Below are 19,264 nucleotides of genomic sequence, written 5' to 3'. Positions count from 1 at the left end.
CTAAACGGTTGATACATTTGAATGCTAATTTGAGAAAGCAAAAATGAATGAAGCTCTCAAAGTTAAGTAGATTATATCTTCTCACAATATGGCAGTGATGCCACCACAAGCAGTTTTTGAGGATTATTTTACTTACATCTTTCAGTGCAATATAAAATTCTGCACCACCGTGGAAGCCATTCATGGCTCGAACCTCTACAATGTCTACAAACTGTGTGATTTTCATACTCTAGACATTAGCTCTGAAAAGATATTTCACCATACTGAATGCCTCTTCCAAAAGCTGACAACTTGCTCCACCGCATACTACTTTTGAGCCTTGATGCAGTTATTTTATTGATCCAGTGTGTTTTATTTTCCTCATAATCTCTCTAAATTGTTTCCACACTTGTCCACTCTCTGTTCTGTGTGAGCAAAGCCTGTAGTTCAGCCAAAAAAGAGTGTTGGCCGTGATTGTTGTTTGCAGCTTCTTCACTGTCAGACAGAGGAGCGCAGATTTTTCTTCTGTTGTTGGTGCACAAGGTTTCTTTTTCCTAGCAACATCTTTATGCAGAGCAAAGTAATGTGGATAAAATATCATGATTTAATATTTATATTTGGTTTATTTTCCAGATGGACCAGATATCACGCATGACTAGCTCCATTAGAAAGTTGAAAACCCAACCAGTCTTTGTGTTTTTACAGTTGCTTTCTCTGATAAATGGTGTAATTTTGGTAATTTACTAAAGATAACACACCTTTCAAACCCACTGGAGGGTTAAAGTTCTTCTGTCAGTTGAAACACTTTCAGACACAATATTATTTAACACATTACGGATGCATTACATCACATTACTTGTTTATACGTGTTCATCTGGCTGGGCTCCATCAGGGCGTTCTTCTGTATTTACATTTGTCAAAAACGTAAACACATTTGGCTGAATTTGTCAGAAGAACTTTGGCTGTGACTAATAATCTGTCATAAAAAAGGACAAGCTAGATAAACACATTGCAACTTTTTCAAAACAGATGTGTAATAATTCCATCAGAGTTATATTTGTGGATAGTTTTCTCATATTGTGAGCTCTGCTGTAGGTGTGAGAATAGCCTGTAAATGGCTGTGTCTTCATCAGATTGCCAAACAAAAGAAAAAGATTTTTTTTGGACTTAATAGTTCAACGCTTGAATTCAACTACTCAACTTCCACCCAGAGAGTTTCAAGTCCACAGAGCAAAGACAAACAGGATGTGTACACTGAGCAGAAAGGGCAAACCATGACTGTTGCAGGGCTAACCAAACCCCTCGACGCACACGTTTTCCCGAACAGGTTATCTTGTGCTTCATGCTCTGTGGAAATGCAACTGTTGGGATTAGAAAGCACCACCCACACATGCACACCGCACACATATATCACATATAGCAGCGTCTGAGAGATGAGATAAGGGGCTTAGATGAAGGGGGCAGGGTTGTATCTGGTGAAACTGTGACTGACATGGCGGCTCTGGGGTAATCCTACTAATCCTCTGCTAGCTCAGGGGTGCAGCAGGACCGAAGGCCTTTGACCCCGCATCAAAAAAGAAGTGCTAACTCAAACACACACACACACCAAACTTTTTGTGGCATTTCAGAATTCATATTCACACGTCTTCATCATTAGTGGAACTTAGAGCAGCTGCATCACTACACATGCAGGGGGAATGATTATCTTAAATGAGGCTTATAATGCACTGATAACATTTACATATGTATAAAAGTGCAATTAGGAATTACTGACACCAATTGCACAACCATTCTCTCGACATCAGCGGGACAAGTGCGAGGTTGTGAACAAACAACTGACACAAATACTAGAGTGTCACTTGACTGCCTGCTGGTAATTATTTTACAGTAAACCTTGTGTTTTGATGCACCTCTCTTAACAGAAACAAATGCTGAACAATGTGTAATCAGAAACTATTTAAAAATACAAAAAAAAATCTGTGTTGATGTGGAGTTCCCCTGATCATACACTGTAAATCACTTCAAGTTCTTTCATCTTAGAAGCCTAAGTTCCCTGCTGCCTGTGTAATATGAGTTAGCAGCATTTTAGTTGAAAACTAAGTGAATTAAATCAAGTGAACGTGAAAAACGAGGTCAGTAAATCTAAGATATTAGGTTGAACAAACATGAATATTTGTTTGATTATTATGACATTAAAGTCATTATTAAACATTTTAACACATAATAAAGACACATGCAAGTTTCCACCACGTCTGTTGTCTCTACATGGTAATAAAAAAAGAGAGATAACGTCGGTTCATATACGGTTTTGTTTGTTATACACACAATTGAACGAGTTGAGTGAAATCTTAGCTGCTCATTCATTCAACTCATCATTTTAAAAATAAAGGAGCTCTTCTTTTTTTAGTTCTAAAGTTGTATGAAAATAAGAATTACAGATTTTAAGTCAAATTAATTAGAAGTGAGCAAAACATATATTTTAGTCAGTAAACTAGAAAAGATGAGTTGATGTGGCTGCATTCCTCAAACAGTGCAGCTCCTTACAGCTGTTTGGAGAGGGAGTTTATGCTTTGTTTATCTGTTTGTGATCTAAATTTGAACCAAAACTCACAAGATAAGAATATAGTAGCCTCCTGTCAAGTCCAAATCACTCACACACCTTTTAACACAGAGGAACTAACTGGGGGTCTTCATGAGAACTGATTCAATCCGAGTAAACTGAGCACTGTACCAAATATAAAGATACTGGTTGAATGACTTCTTTTTTTTAAAATGTATTTCAAACATCTGTACTGTAATCAGATACAATGTCTTTTCTTCCTAATAGGGAAGAAATAAAGGCGAACCACGTTTTATATTTTGAGTAATGCTATGGAGCGATTTGGCGTTGGAGGTTTAAGTCTGTTCATGTTGTTCGTTCACCTCCATCGTTCTAACACTCTGCGTCAAAGCAGACAAGGTAGAATAGGACCATAGCAGAATGGGAGCTTTCAAAATAAAAGTAGTGTCTCGTTTTCTTCTCCCAACATTTTTTTATTTTTTATTTTTAGTAAAATTGGGAATACTAGGGAAAAATCATGCTTACAATTTGGTATGAAATCCCAACAGCGACAAATATGTATTAAAAATGTATAGGGTTGTTGTCATGATGTTACCATTGAGGTGTTGGGGCATGTTATCGATAATAATTACTATGTTAAACATATATCAATATATTGCCAATTGACTGTATTTTTTTCTGTTAACTTGCATTATGATGCATATAATTGCAGCAATCTTTAAGTTATGATGTCGTGTAATATCTATGGGTTTATCAGTCACATCATGGCGATTGTTATATAAAATGCATTAACGAAAATGTATAAAACCATATTGCTGGTATAAAAACATCATGTGCACGATGTTGTATTCATTTTATGAGGGTTATTATTAATGTAATAAGATATTTAATTTACCAGAACTCCCGTTCTCAACAGCCGGTTTACTTTGACAGGTTGAAGTGGAAGTGAGTTTCTGTCGTTGGCGCAGCTTGACGCTGTTGCCTGTTGAAAAGAACTTGTGCTCCTGAGTGAGCGCCCACACACCAGAGCCAGTGATGGGAGACAAACTCCGTGGCTGACGCGCGCACCGCTCAACTGGTGATATTTTAATTGCCTTTTATTCCTCTAGATTTTTGTTTCTATTATTAATTAAACTATTTACTCAGTTATTCAAGCAGAATTGAAGCAGGAGGGGAACGTAGGCTATGTCATTTCTATTCCACTTTCCATTTTGGCTATGATATGTGTTTGGGGAAATTACGCACCGACTCTCCAGGATTTGAGTCATGGCAGAGGAGTGAGGCAGCTTTGCCAAAATGCCTGTTAACTGGAATATAACTTTTCCACGGCGGTCCTATGGAATATAGTCCGATTCTACACAGTCTACATGTTGTGCCATCATCCCACGTGAAAAACAAACTCTTTGTATTCTGCATAATGCTCTCCCTTTGGGTGTACATGATATATTGTTGTGTTGGCTACTGCTCAACGATGCCAAACCTGACCTACGGCTCGGTGAACAGACACGAGAACGATGCAGAAGTTGACAATCAGGAGTCCTCCTTAGGGGCGTCCAGGGACTTGCTGAATAACGAGAACGAGTTGGACAGCAGAGGAGACGAGTGGGATGAAATTAGAGGCGAGGCGAAGGCGTTGGATGATAATGCCATGTCAGGTTTCCTCAATGAGTCGGAAAGTAAAAAGTTGCCTCAAGCGATCATCATCGGGGTGAAGAAAGGAGGAACCCGGGCGCTGCTGGAGTTTCTGCGCCTGCATCCAGACATCCGAGCGGTGGGAGCTGAGCCGCACTTCTTCGACCGCAACTACGACAAGGGACTGGACTGGTACAGGTACATCCATCCATGATCTAACATTAAAGTGGAAATGAGACACGCACACACAAAGTGTACGAAGAACAGTTTCATTTTCTTGTATTTACGCATTTACGCATTTTGGCATTTACGCGCACAGTGTCTTTCTCAAGAGCGTCGTTGTGGAGACTGCTCGGTACATATTTCGTGGCTGTAATCCACTTGCGGCAAAAAAACACGTTCCTCTTCGAAAATGATCATTGACAGCTTGTCAGTTGGTACAACTTTTGTTGACTTTGTCACTTATAGGAAGATTCACCATCTGAAAAAGCTCCTGGGATATCGAGAATGTCATGATAAGAAAAAAACAACAACTACAAAGTAAAAAAAATACTAGTAAAATAGTCTAGGCTGCTATATTACATCTGACTGTAACCATAAAAGCCAACATTTTAAATAAAGACGTTCTTCCTCTTTAGCTCTACCTTCATTAACCTTTCAGCTAAATAACACACTTTTTTTAAAAGCTGTGCTCATCAACTGTGATAATTAAATGATATTTCAGTGAGGAGTGATCAGAGTGTAAAAAGTAAACAAGTGAGAAAATAAAATAACTCAAGAAAAGGTACTTTTGCTGTCAAAGACAAATAACATCGCTCTGCTGTAAGATTTTCTCTTTTTTTTTTTAGTATTAAACAGTAACCAAGATGAACAGTATATTCAGATTGTGGCGTGAATTTTGATGTGTGGTGCAGCTTTATATTGATTTATTTCAGTTTATTAAAGGACTATAAACTGAATGTGACCTTAGATTCATAAACTTTAATTACTTTATTCATTACTTTAATAAATCTATGATTCAGGCCTGATGTCATGGTGCAGTATATTATGTTGTTATGGAGAAAAAGGAAACTAAAACTCACTCATTGGTTTAGCCACACAATAAAACACTGCTGATAAAGATGATAAGTGTGACCTCAGGTGGTGGTGTTATCTAGAGTATTTTTACAAACTGTTGATATAGCCATTATGGAAAGCAGGGTCAGGCCGTTTGAACAGAAGGATAGCACAGCTTGCAGTTTCACCAACTGCAGGTGCAATCAAACCTGTACAGTAGTGCCAGTCATAGCTGTCATCTCAACATCACAAAAAAAAAAAAACAACTAACATTTTCAGTTTGCTCTGATGTTTGAGACAACTCTTGCCAGTCATGTTTATTACAAAGCACGATTGATTTTGTGCTTGTTTGCGTGACCTTCACTGAGAGTTCCTGGAATGCTTCTGCATCTGTCCTTGGATCTCGACTTTCCGTGGCGCGAGGGGAGAAAGGGAGGAAAAAAAAAAGAAAAAGATAGAGCTTCCATTTAGACCTGACCCAGTTCTTGATGAAATTTAAAGAAATGATTTGGAGTCAGCAAGTTACATAATGTTGTCATACTTGAGCGAGCTGGAGAAAGATTTCAAGAAATTCCATCGTATTAATTCAGTTGCAGTAATTTGTTTTGATCTTCACTCCACGTAAATGCCAGTGTCAAAGGCGGATGCTAGTGACCTGTGGTCGCTTGTGCCCTCAATGTTGTGTTATGCAACGTTTTTACGGTAAACTGTGTCATTGCAACATCCGTATGCTCATGAGTCAGCTGCACACTTGGTGTTCTTAGCGGAAATAATACAACATATCCTTGGAAACAGCTGACATGTTATTTACCCCAAATGTTCACAGAAACGGTCTGATACTGAATGCCTTACATCAGAGCCACTACATTGCTAATAAGAGATAATAGGAGATAGTGCTGCTTCAGGTGTCCATTTGACTGAGCTGAGGGATTAACGGGACAATGTCAAAGGATCTAGACACTGTTTCAAAGCCGGCTCCATGAAGCTACAATAGGGGAAGCGAAGCATTGTTCAAAGGACTTCTTGCTTAAACTCCTTTAAGAATTTCCGGACAGGTTTAGGACATTTTTGGGTGGATCAGTCCGTGTCCATCTCTACAGACTGAGCATCAAGAACAAGTTGGAATTATCCTATGCTTTCTAATCATTTTACTAAGTGTTTGTGCTTATTTTTTACAATCCACAAATGCTGCACAAGTAGACAGTGCATGTAAAGAATAAATTATGTTTAAAAAGGCCAGGCTCTCATCATTAAATATGAATGCAACTGAATGTTATGTAAGTAATAGTTAGAGAAGGATTTGTATGTAATTGAGACACCCCAGCGTCTTGTTCACAGTGGCAGGTACACATGAAACACACCACTAGTCAATGTGGGAAACCGTTTGATCTTGAGGACTTATACTGCATAATGAAGACTTCTTTTCCCGGGGAGGCGATCTGACTAATTAAAACTACTTGGCTTGAGTTGTCACAGTGAGATCACTGTGCCACAAACTGACCCCATGCTGCAGAACAACATGACATGAAGTCAGCCCTTAATGATCATTTAGTGATGCTCAGAAAACCCCTGGCTGGCTTCAAGGTGGAGCACATCGTTGTTGGATGAATTGTTTTTCTCACACGCAACACCGTGTATTAATAAATGAGAAATTTGGAGCCCTGTTGAAACCTTTCATCATGCAATTTCACGTCCTCTTTGATCAAAGGTAGGCTTAAAGCCAGGCCAAGGTGATTTGTTTGCCCATATGTTTCACTTCATTGCCTGCAGACTAATGGTGAGCAGTAGCTCGGGGAGAGGCGCAGTGTGCTGGGTGGGCTTATCAGCTCCTGTGGTGGCTTTGAGCTGTGGCCATCATTTATCTGCTGTGATTGGTGTGTCCATCCTGCTGGAGGTCTGCTGCGTCCATCCCTCTGGAGCCCCACATAGAGGAGAGGCCCTCGCACAGCAGGACACCAACCACAATATAGCATGTTTTCACCCACGGGCAGAAAAAGAGAAGCAGACAGACAATTGTGCACGCTTACTCACACAGAGCACAGGAGGCAACTCCCAAATGCCGTGGGAACGGCTTCCTCCTCGGCCCCTCCTTTCTTTAGTATCAGCATAAGTCTGACTTCCTCCTGTATGTCTTTTTCTGACAGGTTAACTACTTATCTGCTGAATGCACCCTCAGATGAAGGTCTTCTGGGTTCTATACAGTAGATGTGACTTAATTGCTGTAATCATGTTTTTCTTCTTGAGGTTCCATATGTGGAACAATGAGAAGCTTTCTCACTAACTCACTGAGGGTGTCAGAGAAGACAGCCTAATCCTCCTCAGTGCCCCCAGGGGAGCTTATTGCAGGCCAGTGGCAGATAGAGGGCAGTAAATTTAAAGTGAGTCTTTTCTTACTGTTGCGCTATGGAGCTCAATGAAAGGAGATGCTGAAGAACCCCTGAGGACTGCATTAACCCTGACAATAAAAGAACAGACAATTAGTGTGAAACATGTTTTCTCTGCCTTCACTTTGTATGCAAATGTGCTCAGAAGGGTGAAAGTGCCCTTTGACGAGGCCCAGCAGGAGTTCATCAGAAAGAGCATTCATTGGAACCTGCCCAAGAAAAGACTCAAACACTATGCTTAAGCTTTTTAGCCTAAAAGTTGACTTTCTGAGATCTCTGTGTGAAAAGTTCCGTTTCCCAAGAGTCGGTTCAATCGAGTCCACTAGTGGCTTTTTGCTTAGTCAACACTTTGGGTTGGAAGGACACAGGAGAATTGGTGTAAGAGAGAGCTTTCAATAAAGGTATCTCCCATCTGAAACTAATGTGTCAGCACACTGACAGGAAAAGAAGGGAGAAGTGCGTGATAATGAGATGCTTCAAAGAAGTACTTCACACGTGCTAGCGGTTGTTTCCAACGTAACTTTTTTTTCCTCCCACAAACTATGAAACCTTGCACTTAAGAAAAACGTCATGTTCTACAAAAAAAACAAACCAGATTTAGTCTTAAGATAACTCTATAGTCACTAGCTTTCCTAGAATAAGTCCTTCAGATTGTCAGTACTGGTAATGTGCTCCTCCCCTCCCTATTCTACAGTTTGGAGATTTAATTTGCTGCAACAACCCCCTGGGCTTTTGCTTGAGGCAATTTGTCAAACCGCAGCACTTATTACAGCACTTTGGAAACTGAAACAAAACAAGTTCTCTCCATTATATCCCCTTGAGTTGTTGACTTCCTCATCTCTCTCTTTTGTTGTATCTTCAGAGAGAATTTGTTGTTTCCTGCCTCTGTCTTTCTCAATACTGCAGAGACTTTCTGACAGAAAGTCAGAGCAACTTTAGAAAAAAAACCCCAAAAACAATCTGCCTCAACCATCTTTTTTTTTGGCTTCTTTGAAGTCTTGTTTGCTTTTACTGATCCTCTCAGACCAGCGTGCATCTATGGGGACTTACCTAATTGTTTCAGCTACTACATAATTCAGAAATGTACACTGCATGCAGAGAATGGATTTCTTACTTCATTGAATGGAAACGCCAACATCATACCTGTAGATGTTTTGAAAAGGTTTCAAATAGACGCAGTATTAGCTAAACGTGGGCTTTTCTAGCTTACAGTCCACTATAAACAGCTTTTTAAATGTTCCAAAACTAACCAGCATCCATTAAAATGCTTCCTTCTAACAATTCCATTTGTTTTTTAAGTGTTTTTTCCCCTCATAGTTAACACATTTTTAAAGATTTCCCTGACAGATTATACTTGGCTGTGTTAATCATGTTTTTGCTCTTTTTGCCAGTATATTAACTTGGCTTTGTTTCCCTGATTAGTATCAGATTATAGCAAAACATATGAATGAATCATATGGTGCTGTTTTGTAATGTAAAAGCACTGGCTACAACAAGCTATAGACAACTTTTTTCTTGTTTGTCTTGGCTCGTTTTCTCCAAGGGCAGCTTCTGTTCCTTTGTTCATGCAGAATTCCTCCACAACTTCTTTCCAAGAAACTGTGCTGAAGCTTGATTGTATTAGATAGTGTTGTTGGCTGTGTCCGACCAAGTCTTTATTATCGCTGGTACAGTAGTTGCTTTGCTGCTGGCAGTTCTCTTCCAGGTTTTTTTTTATTTTCTGAAATTTTGATATACCCATTTATAATTCATTTGGTTGGTTATACTAGTGGCTAATTTAGCCTAGTCTAAAGCAGAAATTAAGTCTTGTAACCTTACTCCTATTCACCCTGACTAGATTGTTTTAAATTTTCAAACTTGTGATCGATTAGCATCAACACTGCAGATTTCAGACACACACAGATATATATTCTGTAGTTCTTGTGCGTATCAAATCACATTTTTTGTTACTTACACATTTGTACATGGTAGTAAAATGCGTTGTGTACCTGGTCTGGATGGAACACACAAAACTACAATGCAAAAAACAGAGCCTGTGTAGGTGTATTTACAACTGCGTATAAGGATTTAAATTTTTTAAATATAAATTGGCTACAGAATATTATTTAAAATATAAATGATCTCTTTTAGTGTTATTGTTGTTTTGTCTATGTGAGTGTAGCATATGTGGTGGTGTGAAGTGTGTGACTATGTGTGTGTGTGTCATGTGCAATATGTGGTATGAGAATATGAAGTAGAACACCAAGACTTGTACACAGAATTTGGTGTGTGACATTTATTCTTTTAAGTTGTACCATAGTGCTGGTTTACTGTTGGGTAGCTTTTTATACCTACTTGCTAGTCCAGGAACCAAGTGATACTGAGAGCTCATGTTTCATTCCAGACCAATCAGAGCTGTTTAAGTCATAGAGCAGGTTTAATACACTGACTTTACAGAGGAGTGCCGTTTAGGTTTTGTAATACTTGAGCGCTACTTCACAAGTTTCTTGTTCTAATTGGTTGAAGATCTGTCCCATTGTATCCGGAACCATTTTGGATCTGTGCTTATTGATAAATCAAAAATGAACTGTAAGATTCGAGGCTAATCGGCATTTGTACATCTGTCTGAAGATGTCATGCTGTCTCTATTGGTTCATCTAACATGTTCTGGCTCATACAAGCGACTGGCATTTCTAAAGTAAGTGTCACACCTGTCAATAAGTCTCTTTGAGCCGTATTTCAGCTGAAACTCATTTGGTTATGTTGGATCCCTTTGTCGACTCCTGATGTGAAGACAGCTTAAGCAGCAGGTAACCCACACGGTCATATGAGCTGATAACAACAGCAATTTTTACGACTTCCTGGAGGAGTGCAAAAACAGCCTGATTAAAAGTGCTTGCTGGCTCTATAAACAGCTGACTGTCAGAACAGTTATGTGTTAATGCAAGGCTGACAGTTGCGTGAGGGAAGCCACACTGTTCCTCCTGCTTCTCCTCCTCCAATCTTCAGAATGGGCCTGTTTCCACCAGACTGCCAGGTGGCCTTGAGTTCTGCATACTGACAGTAATAATGGAGGATGGGAAACAGCCATTCTCCACACTATCAGTGTTGTTCAGGAATGCAGCTGGGAAAGAATGCTGTTCAGCGTCATATAAAAAGGTCATTTGTGAAACGTATGATGACGATGACTTTCACTTGCCTGATAAGATTGGCTGCAATGGCCAAAGAGCACCTTCACTAAAGATGCTTTCCTCTTTAATTTCTGCCTGGATCATGTCTCACAGTAAATTGGTCTGATTATTCCAAGTGGCTGCATACCACCAACTCATCCTGTCTTTGGGGGTAAGATTAGAACTCATCGTGACATTAGATAATGTGGGTGAGGGTTTTTTTTGGAGCTGTACCTTGTCACAGGGGGCCAGCAAATCTGAAATATAGATGCCAATTAGAGTCAGTCAAGCAGAATACTGCAGGATACCAGAAAATCTTGCAGGAGTTTGCTGTACGCTTACTTTGGTGAACTCATTATGGAGGGCATCATCCAGCAGCTGAGCACGAAGCAGCCACATCGTAAATTCCTACCTTTGAACCTGCTTCCTGATAGCAGTGAATGTAAACAAGCTTTCAAACTCTGCTGCCCCAGCAGCTGGTTTAATGGACACACCTGACTGCCCGGCAGACAAAACACAGGCAAATTACACAACACGCTGCTCCGTTCATGGATTAAGACACGTCTGTAGGTTTGTATTAGGCATGATTTATCTTGTGCTAATGGGGCAGGGAAATGCAGACATATGGCATCTGAAGTGCCAGCTGACAGGGGGGGTTAACCTATGCAGTCTCCATCCTCTAACAGTGCACCTGATTCCATCTGATCCATTCTTTAGTCCTTCCTCTCTTGCTTTATCACAGTCTTCTTCTCTGCCTTCTGATGTTATCTTCCCATTCCTGCTTTTCTCCTGTGTATTTAGATTATAGGGCAGAGGATGTTTATGCGGAGGCATCAGTATAGATTTATTTTTAGCACACCAATTATAGGTAGAAACTCTTTACAGCTTTGACTCCCTGCTTTCTGACTTTAAAAATACAATTTAATAACACTTGGTTGTCACAGTTTCAGAGTAAAGCAGTATCTTTTGGCTTCATAAAGTCAAATAGAAACATACAACATTTATGAAGTGGTCAAAGTCAGGACGTAATGGCTCAGTTTGAGACAATGGACTTTTTTTTTGTTTTTGTCTTGAAGCTGGACGCCAATGCCTTTGCATGGCTGATTGATAGATGAGGATGCACTGCAACCTATTGGTTCCAGGCGACATTGTTTATTAAGCAGAACAAATTGTGAAAGCTTGCTACATCTGCCCCCCTAAGGCAACGCTCTCACTCCTAGCTCAGACAGAGATGTTCTCCCATGCTCTATCTGTGCTAAAATGAATAATGCATGTACTCCTCACGCAGATTGTTTTCCTCATAGACTAAGTGGAAAGTTTGATTGGTAGTAAGTTTTTGTGTCCCTTGAGGGCCTAAGAAAAAGGCCTACAGTGCTCTACTTGTGTGCATCCCAGAGATGCAGTAGATAATTGCAGGGTGTTCTGATAGAGTTGTTTACGTCTCTCGTACCTATTACCTTGATTAGGTTTGTGGTTTTTCAACCACAAACAATGGCAGCTTAGGTTCTCAAGTGAGAGAAAGTGCAGTAAATGTGTACGATGTAAGGCCTGCATAAATTGGAAGAAAAAAGCAGGTGACACTAGGTGATGAAACAGCACGAGAAAGAGAACCCCCTGGTGTGTTTGTATGGCACTAATAAGGTATAGCACAATCACTGAAGCTTTTCTCTTCTCCCCTTGCTCTGCGCAACAAAATCTTGTAGATCATTTTTTGCTTGTTTCTGCCACATAAATTTGTAAGACGAAAGCTGCTCGGTTTGGAGAAGGATATCGAAGCTCCTAGTGTGCATAACAACAGATGGTTACAAATTATGGTAATCATTTAATGACATGGCTCCTCTGCGTTTTCATTGTTTGATTTAAATCAACCACTCGCTATACAAAATATTACCAAATACTGTAATAATTGGAGATTTACACTTTGAATGATGTGAACCCACATGAGGTACTTTGGGAGCTGATGCTTGTCAACACAATCTAGACTTATATTTTCTTTTTACATGTTGCAAAAAAGACATGATTCAAGACATTTGTCAAAGCAGCATAGGATCTCATAGTCTCACAGGGCCACAGAGACAGAAATGCTCATTTAATGTAGTTAATACATTAAAAACAAGGGTGTGAATTTCATTTTCTGCTGCCATGTGTGGCTGGAAAACATACAAGTATGGAGTGATGTCTGTTCTGAAGAAGTGGTCATAAGACTACTTTATTTAACAGGAGCAATTGAGATTGAATGCAAATACAGTAGTCATGTGACAAGTGATATCACTGTGAAGCTAAAAATAATCAAGTTTTGTGATCTTATTAAGTCAATCTGTAGTCTGTGGTGTTGTTAAAGTGGATTCAACTGCACATTCTTACATTGTTGTTGTGGATAAGGAGCAGACTTGAATGAACACCTTTTAGCTATATGTGTTACTGAGCGCAACTGGTTTTCTTCAGTGTTTCTTTTTGGATTAAATACTTATCATTGACTCTCGTATCTCATATCTTTCTCCCCCCCTCTCTCTCTCTCCAGACACAAGCCAACCACCCAGTTAGCTAACAAGGCAGTCAACCAGACTCTAATGCTCTAGCGTGTTTGGCTTAGTCCTAATCCCCCTTGGCTCACTTTAGCCATTATCCAGTCAGGGCTGCAGTTAACAGGCTATATTATGATCAACCAGAGCCATGCAGGGTCAGGAAGAATATGCAGTTATGGGAATAGACAGCTCCCAAGCACTTTCTGCATTTTCTTTTCGAAAGGAATGCAAAGCTTCACCAAATCTTCACATTTTTTACACAAAATGACAGACAAATATGAGGAGAAAGGTGCATGACATTAAAAAGCATAATTCTTCCCTTTCATCACTAAACCATCATTTGTGCGTCTGTAATGAATGTGAGGAATATTTCAATGTGGGGACTGTGTACGTTTGAAAGAGGATTTAGGTCTTAAGATAGATTAAATGCAGCAATAAGAGATGACTGTTTTCCTTTAGGGTTTGTACTTAGAACATGTCATGAACTGTGTATTGTGTTCACACGCTTTCACAGATGATTGATAGGACTCCTGCTCTACCTAGCAGTCCCTGTCACTTTAGGTATATTCACAGACACGGTTAATGCGGCTCATGATGTCTACAATTGTCTTCTTGATGATGATTGACTTGCTCCTGTCTGACAGTGTTTTTAAACCTGCCATGGAAAGACTGTGTCAGTTTAAGTCTTATCTTCCTTTATGGGCACTTTTGTAAACCGTCGACTTTAAAAAGTAGCGGTATCGTAGTAGTGGTACAGAGTTGTGGTTTTTTTTGTGCCATGTGCTATCTACAGTGCAAATGCAAATCTTTGTGCTTTTGTCTTTTGCAGGGAATTAATGCCAAAGTCATCAGAAGGCCAGTTGACCATGGAGAAGACCCCCAGCTACTATGTCACCAAGGAGGTCCCTGCTCGAATATACACCATGTCTAAAGACACTAAGCTGATCGTGGTCGTCCGGGATCCAGTCACACGAGCCATCTCAGACTACACCCAGACGCGCTCCAAGAAGCCGGACATCCCCTCTTTTGAGAGCTTGACCTTTAAGAACATGTCAGCAGGTCTGATTGACACCACATGGAGCGCCGTTCAAATTGGCATGTATGCCAAGCACCTTGAGCGCTGGCTACAGTACTTCCCCATGGAGCAGCTGCTGTTTGTTAGTGGAGAGCGTCTCATTACCGACCCTGCAGGTGAGATGGCTCGAGTCCAGGATTTTCTTGGACTCAAGAGGGTGGTAACAGAGAAGCATTTCCACTTTAACCCAGCAAAAGGCTTCCCCTGCCTTAAGAGACCTGAGGGAAACAGCAAGCCACACTGCTTGGGTAAAACCAAAGGCAGGACCCATCCTAATATCGACCCGGAGGTGGTGCAGAGGCTAAGGGACTTTTATAAACCCTTTAATAGCAAGTTTTACCACATGACTGGTCATGACTTTGGCTGGGACTAAGAGGAAAATGATGACAGACTCATGTTGGTCCCTCGTCTGTGTTTTTATAATTTTATCATTCTGAAGATATTGTTATACAGTGTATGTACAGTATTTGGTGGTGTATAAAAAGCTCAAAAGTCTATTTTATGATAATTTATTGTTATGATATTAACTCACTTAGCTGCCTAACCAGGTTTATTCATGGTTTCAATTCTCATGACATAAATAAACATTTTTCTAAAAGCACAGTGTTTTTACAGGAATTAAAAGCAGGATCGGGAAAGGATTTTTTTTTTTTTGGGGGGGCGAGATTCACCTTAAACTGATTGAGATCCAACTCAACAAACAACTGGTAATATCCCCTTAACATTTGCCTGACCCTCAGAGGTCTGTGGGCCCACTTAGCCAGGTCGATACAGGCCTCAGCTGATCCAGTGCAACTCGCCAGGTGGATCAATACCATAATAGCTCCTCATCATGTCAATTAGACCTGAGTGATGGCACTGCCTGGATCTCTCGAGAATCTCAATAAAACGTTGATCCATTAATGGTAGTAAGTTTATGGTTGACCCCTGAGCCAAATTCAAGTTAATAGACGAATATAAATTTCCCTTGCAATGTTCTGTCTGAGCCACTATTTATATTGTTTCTACAAAGGAATGTTGATGACGATCCAATAGGGAGCCCGGTCACTACACTTTTTTTGGGGGGGTGTTTTTGCTGCTGCCCAAGCTTTATAATGCCTAAACACAAAATAAAAAGCAGTCGCATTTATTGATCTGTACCGAAATTGCTCTCATTGATCACTCTGTGCAGCTATTTCGCTGCAGGTGATACTAGACGCGTTAATTATGCCCTTTCCCACGGTGCATCAGCTGCTAGTGTGAAAAATAGCGCCCGAGGAGAATTAAAACTAACCTCAAAAAAAATCCTAATCTAAGTTTCATTTATGGTTGAGTTTTATTCAGCCTGTATAAACATTCATTTGTCATCATTCATCGTCATTCCATAATGATGAGCTGCAACCCTGTTGTGGTCGATCCACTATTTGGCTGTAGGCTTTCCTTTTCAAACACAGAAATGAAGCAGGTTTAACTGAGATGTTTATTAAAAAGTGCAGCCATGTCATTTTTATGAAGTAAGAAATAAATCTGTTTTATTAAAATTAAATAATACGGTGTCTGTCATGTTTGGACTTACTACATTGTTATTTTTAAATGCTGTACTTGCTGAATATGTTGTACTTGTGTTACGACTCACACCACCCCCACATTACCTGTATAGTATCCTGAATCCCTGCAGACGAAGGTGCACCGCTGTGTCTAATTTACCATCGTGCACATTATTGTGTTAACGGGATAATTAGCACAGTGCTGTTAACTACTTTTAGCTGTTTCAGCCTCCTACTGTCTCCATAGAGGCTTTTGTTGCCATGACCCCCACAAACACACAACAAAGTGTCAGGTTTCTCATCTGGAGAGACTTGACATATTATGAAAAGCATTTTTTATGTTCCTGTGTGAGACTTAACAGTCCACGCTCCATAAAAAAAATGTTTGCAGAGCTGCTGTTACTGCTGATGAAACAATATTCACAGAGTTACTGTTGCATGTATTTCTTCTCACACAAGAAATATTGAATATCTCCTGTCAATATGTGCTGCCATATTTCATGGATGCGCTACAGCTCGTCTGTGAACTTGCCTCAAGCAGCCGGTTCCATCCATCATGCAGCACGGCTAACCGCAGAGCAAAGGTTATGGTTCAGGAGAGATATGAATCACCTCGCTCTATTAACAAACAACCTTTATTCAACTCCCCAGCAAAACACCCTCATTTACCTGAGGCTGCCAAAGGTGATGAAGCCAGTCTCCCTGGTGGCAGGCTGGGGTCTGATCACCCAGGAAGAAGCTCCCTTTGCAATTAAAGGGATAGAGGAGGGGTGCTGTAATTGCTAGGCTCCCAACTGGGGAATTGCTGTTAGCGCACATCCCTCCAGGCTGTTGTAAGGGAGGCTGCTGTTGTTTGAAGGTTGGGATGACAAGCAAAATAGACACCTGGCAGCCCTGAGAGTTAAGTGACTTCAAACATCCACTTGGCAGCCACCACTGGGGAATAAAATCAGAGCTGCTGATACAAGTAAAAGAAAATAAAACATCACACAACAGCCAGACTGTTTGGTTTAGAGAACAGATGTACAGAGAAGTGAAGTTTGGATAGAGGCATCAGGGGGAACTGTAGCCTCATTAGGATCTTAATGAAGAGTCTTCATATTGTGCCAATATGTCAGTCACGCAAGAATCGACTAACATGTTCGGTCCGTGCCAGAAGACATGATTACAAATCATTAATTCACTTTACATTTGACTCGACTGTGGGCCGAGTTTCTCCTTTTAAGTCAGTGATTCAGGACTTTGGCCTGAAATCACCCAGTCAGATTTACAGTTAGCTTGTATTTGACATTTGCGACAGTATGCAACAGCTGAGAGAAAGAGCGAGGAGGGGATGACATAAGCAGAGGTGCAAGGCTGATGTTAAACCAAGAATAAATCATGTGCGTTGTGTGTGCCTCAGCCCTTAGAGATATCCATCCATTAGCTATACCTGCTTATCCTTCAGAGGGTCATGAAGGGGCTAAAGTCTATTCTTGCTGACATTAGACAGGAGGCTAGTCGCACTGTGTACAAGCTGCCAGTCAGATTCACACTCACATCAGCCCTTTCGGGAAATTTAGGGCTACCAATTAACCAAACGAGCATTGGACTGTGGGAGGCAGGCAAGGCTGGTTTGAAGAGAGGTGACAGTGCTAACCAACAATCTATCATCAACATAGAGACACACCAGGGTAAAAGAAAATAAACTAAACTAGCCAACAGGAAAAAAAAATAGCAGAATTCTATCATGTCCTCTGGTCCATCAGTCCATTTTTGGATTAAAAATTAAAATAAAGTGATTGATTGAGACAACCTAAGCTAGAATTTGTTAAGCTGTGTAGACTATATGACATTACTTATGTTAGTTTCCTAATGCCGGTTGCATGGATTAAATTAGCTTCTGTTACTTTTTTATACTTACTTTGCTGACCTTTTCAGTCTTACATGGAATGAATGAGCCCTTAAGCAATATGAGCAGCATGTAACAACCAAACAAGAGTCTTTTTTAAACTATCACCCTGTACTTATAGCTTTGAATATGTCCAGAAAATATTATCATCAACATCTTGACAAATCTAAAGACAGATCATGGAAGTCAAAAACAGTTGATTTCAATACTGTGCTACCTAATGTGTAGCAGGAATGTCTTAAAATACTGAATCTTCAAGCACTTAAAACACAATCTCTTGGACAAAAGTAACATGTCACCAGTCTACAGAGCACCCAAATTAGAATAAAAAGAACAAGGAGATAATCGTTCTCGGGTAAACTTTGTTTCAGAGCTTAATAAGACAATTGCCTTCCTCTCTGGCCCTTAATCTTTATTGTGCATTGTCCAAACCCTAATCCTAATCCGATAGGAAGGGCAAGCATTAATCTGAGACAGTAGACTTGGAGTTGACATATATGTGCTGACATAGCTAATCCAAATGTAATCCCTCTTCCAAAAGGGCTTCCTAGCTTTGTGTGCAACCGACTTGAATTTACGTAACTTCAAATGCAACTGAGAATTTGTATTTGAAGATGAGGCAGATGTTTCTCTAAACTACTGATTTGTGCATAACACTCCCACACCTTGGGCTTGTCAGGTCAAATCTAATTACTGTATTCACTGCTGTCAGATTCTGATGTGTTGCTACTGTACACGAGCTCCTCTGTGGCAGGATCTAGACTTGTGAATGCTCTATTGCCTCTGAAAGCAATCTGTCACAACACGTGGCATAACTAAACATTTCTCAGCATGTTGCTCTTAAAATAGTACCACATTTCATTTGGTAAAAGGCAGCCGAGACGTTCATGTCCAAAAAAATAAAATAAAATAAATTTAACACAATAATTTATTTTTACAGATTTTGGACTTAATGTATAGAAAACACTGTAAAACACCAACCCAAACCTATAATGCACTGATTAGGCCCAAACTGTTTATGAAACATCTGTGAAAGTGAAGGCGCAACAAAGAATTTAAACCTGATAGTGCCTTTAAGTAGTGCTAGTGAAACAGTATTTTGTAGGCACATTAGTACTGATTTTAAATAAAATGTAAAAACTACATCTGTGCTGTTTTTTTGTTTTGGAAACCTTGGCCTTTAACATTACAGCTGCGGATGCAATCAACTCTTCTACATGTTTTCATGCTGCTCATGTTCACAGTGTTCTTGATCTGTGGCTTATTTTTGGCTCATCGAGGGCTGAAACAGATGTATAAAGAGTCCTCAGACCTCTTTTTAATCACATTTTTCATTTAGTAATTGCTTTGACTCTAATTAGCCTTCAAGAATTAGCATCACTTTACTTCATGTGCTTGTCAGTGTTTTTTTTTTTTTTTTTAACTCTTGGTTTAATGCCACATGAAAGTGTTCTCATCTTGTCCCTGATGGAATTTTGTTTACTCTG

The 19,264-nt window shown here is 40.0% G+C and overlaps 1 protein-coding gene across 1 annotated transcript; it reads left to right on the top strand.

Moving 5' to 3' along the window:
- Nucleotides 1-3,597: 3,597 nt before the first annotated feature.
- On the top strand, nucleotides 3,598-15,885 carry hs3st3b1a (heparan sulfate (glucosamine) 3-O-sulfotransferase 3B1a). Its single transcript, XM_008287272.1, has 2 exons — nucleotides 3,598-4,369; nucleotides 14,115-15,885. The coding sequence occupies exons 1-2, from the start codon at nucleotides 3,876-3,878 to the stop codon at nucleotides 14,731-14,733; spliced, it is 1,113 nt and encodes a 370-aa protein (XP_008285494.1). The 5' UTR covers nucleotides 3,598-3,875; the 3' UTR covers nucleotides 14,734-15,885.
- Nucleotides 15,886-19,264: the final 3,379 nt, after the last annotated feature.

Source organism: Stegastes partitus, unplaced genomic scaffold, assembly GCF_000690725.1.
Source record: "Stegastes partitus isolate 25-593 unplaced genomic scaffold, Stegastes_partitus-1.0.2 Scaffold493, whole genome shotgun sequence".
NCBI lineage: Eukaryota > Metazoa > Chordata > Actinopteri > Pomacentridae > Stegastes > Stegastes partitus.
The sequence above is the reverse complement of the archived record's forward strand: the minus strand, read 5'-3'. Positions and strand labels throughout refer to the sequence as shown.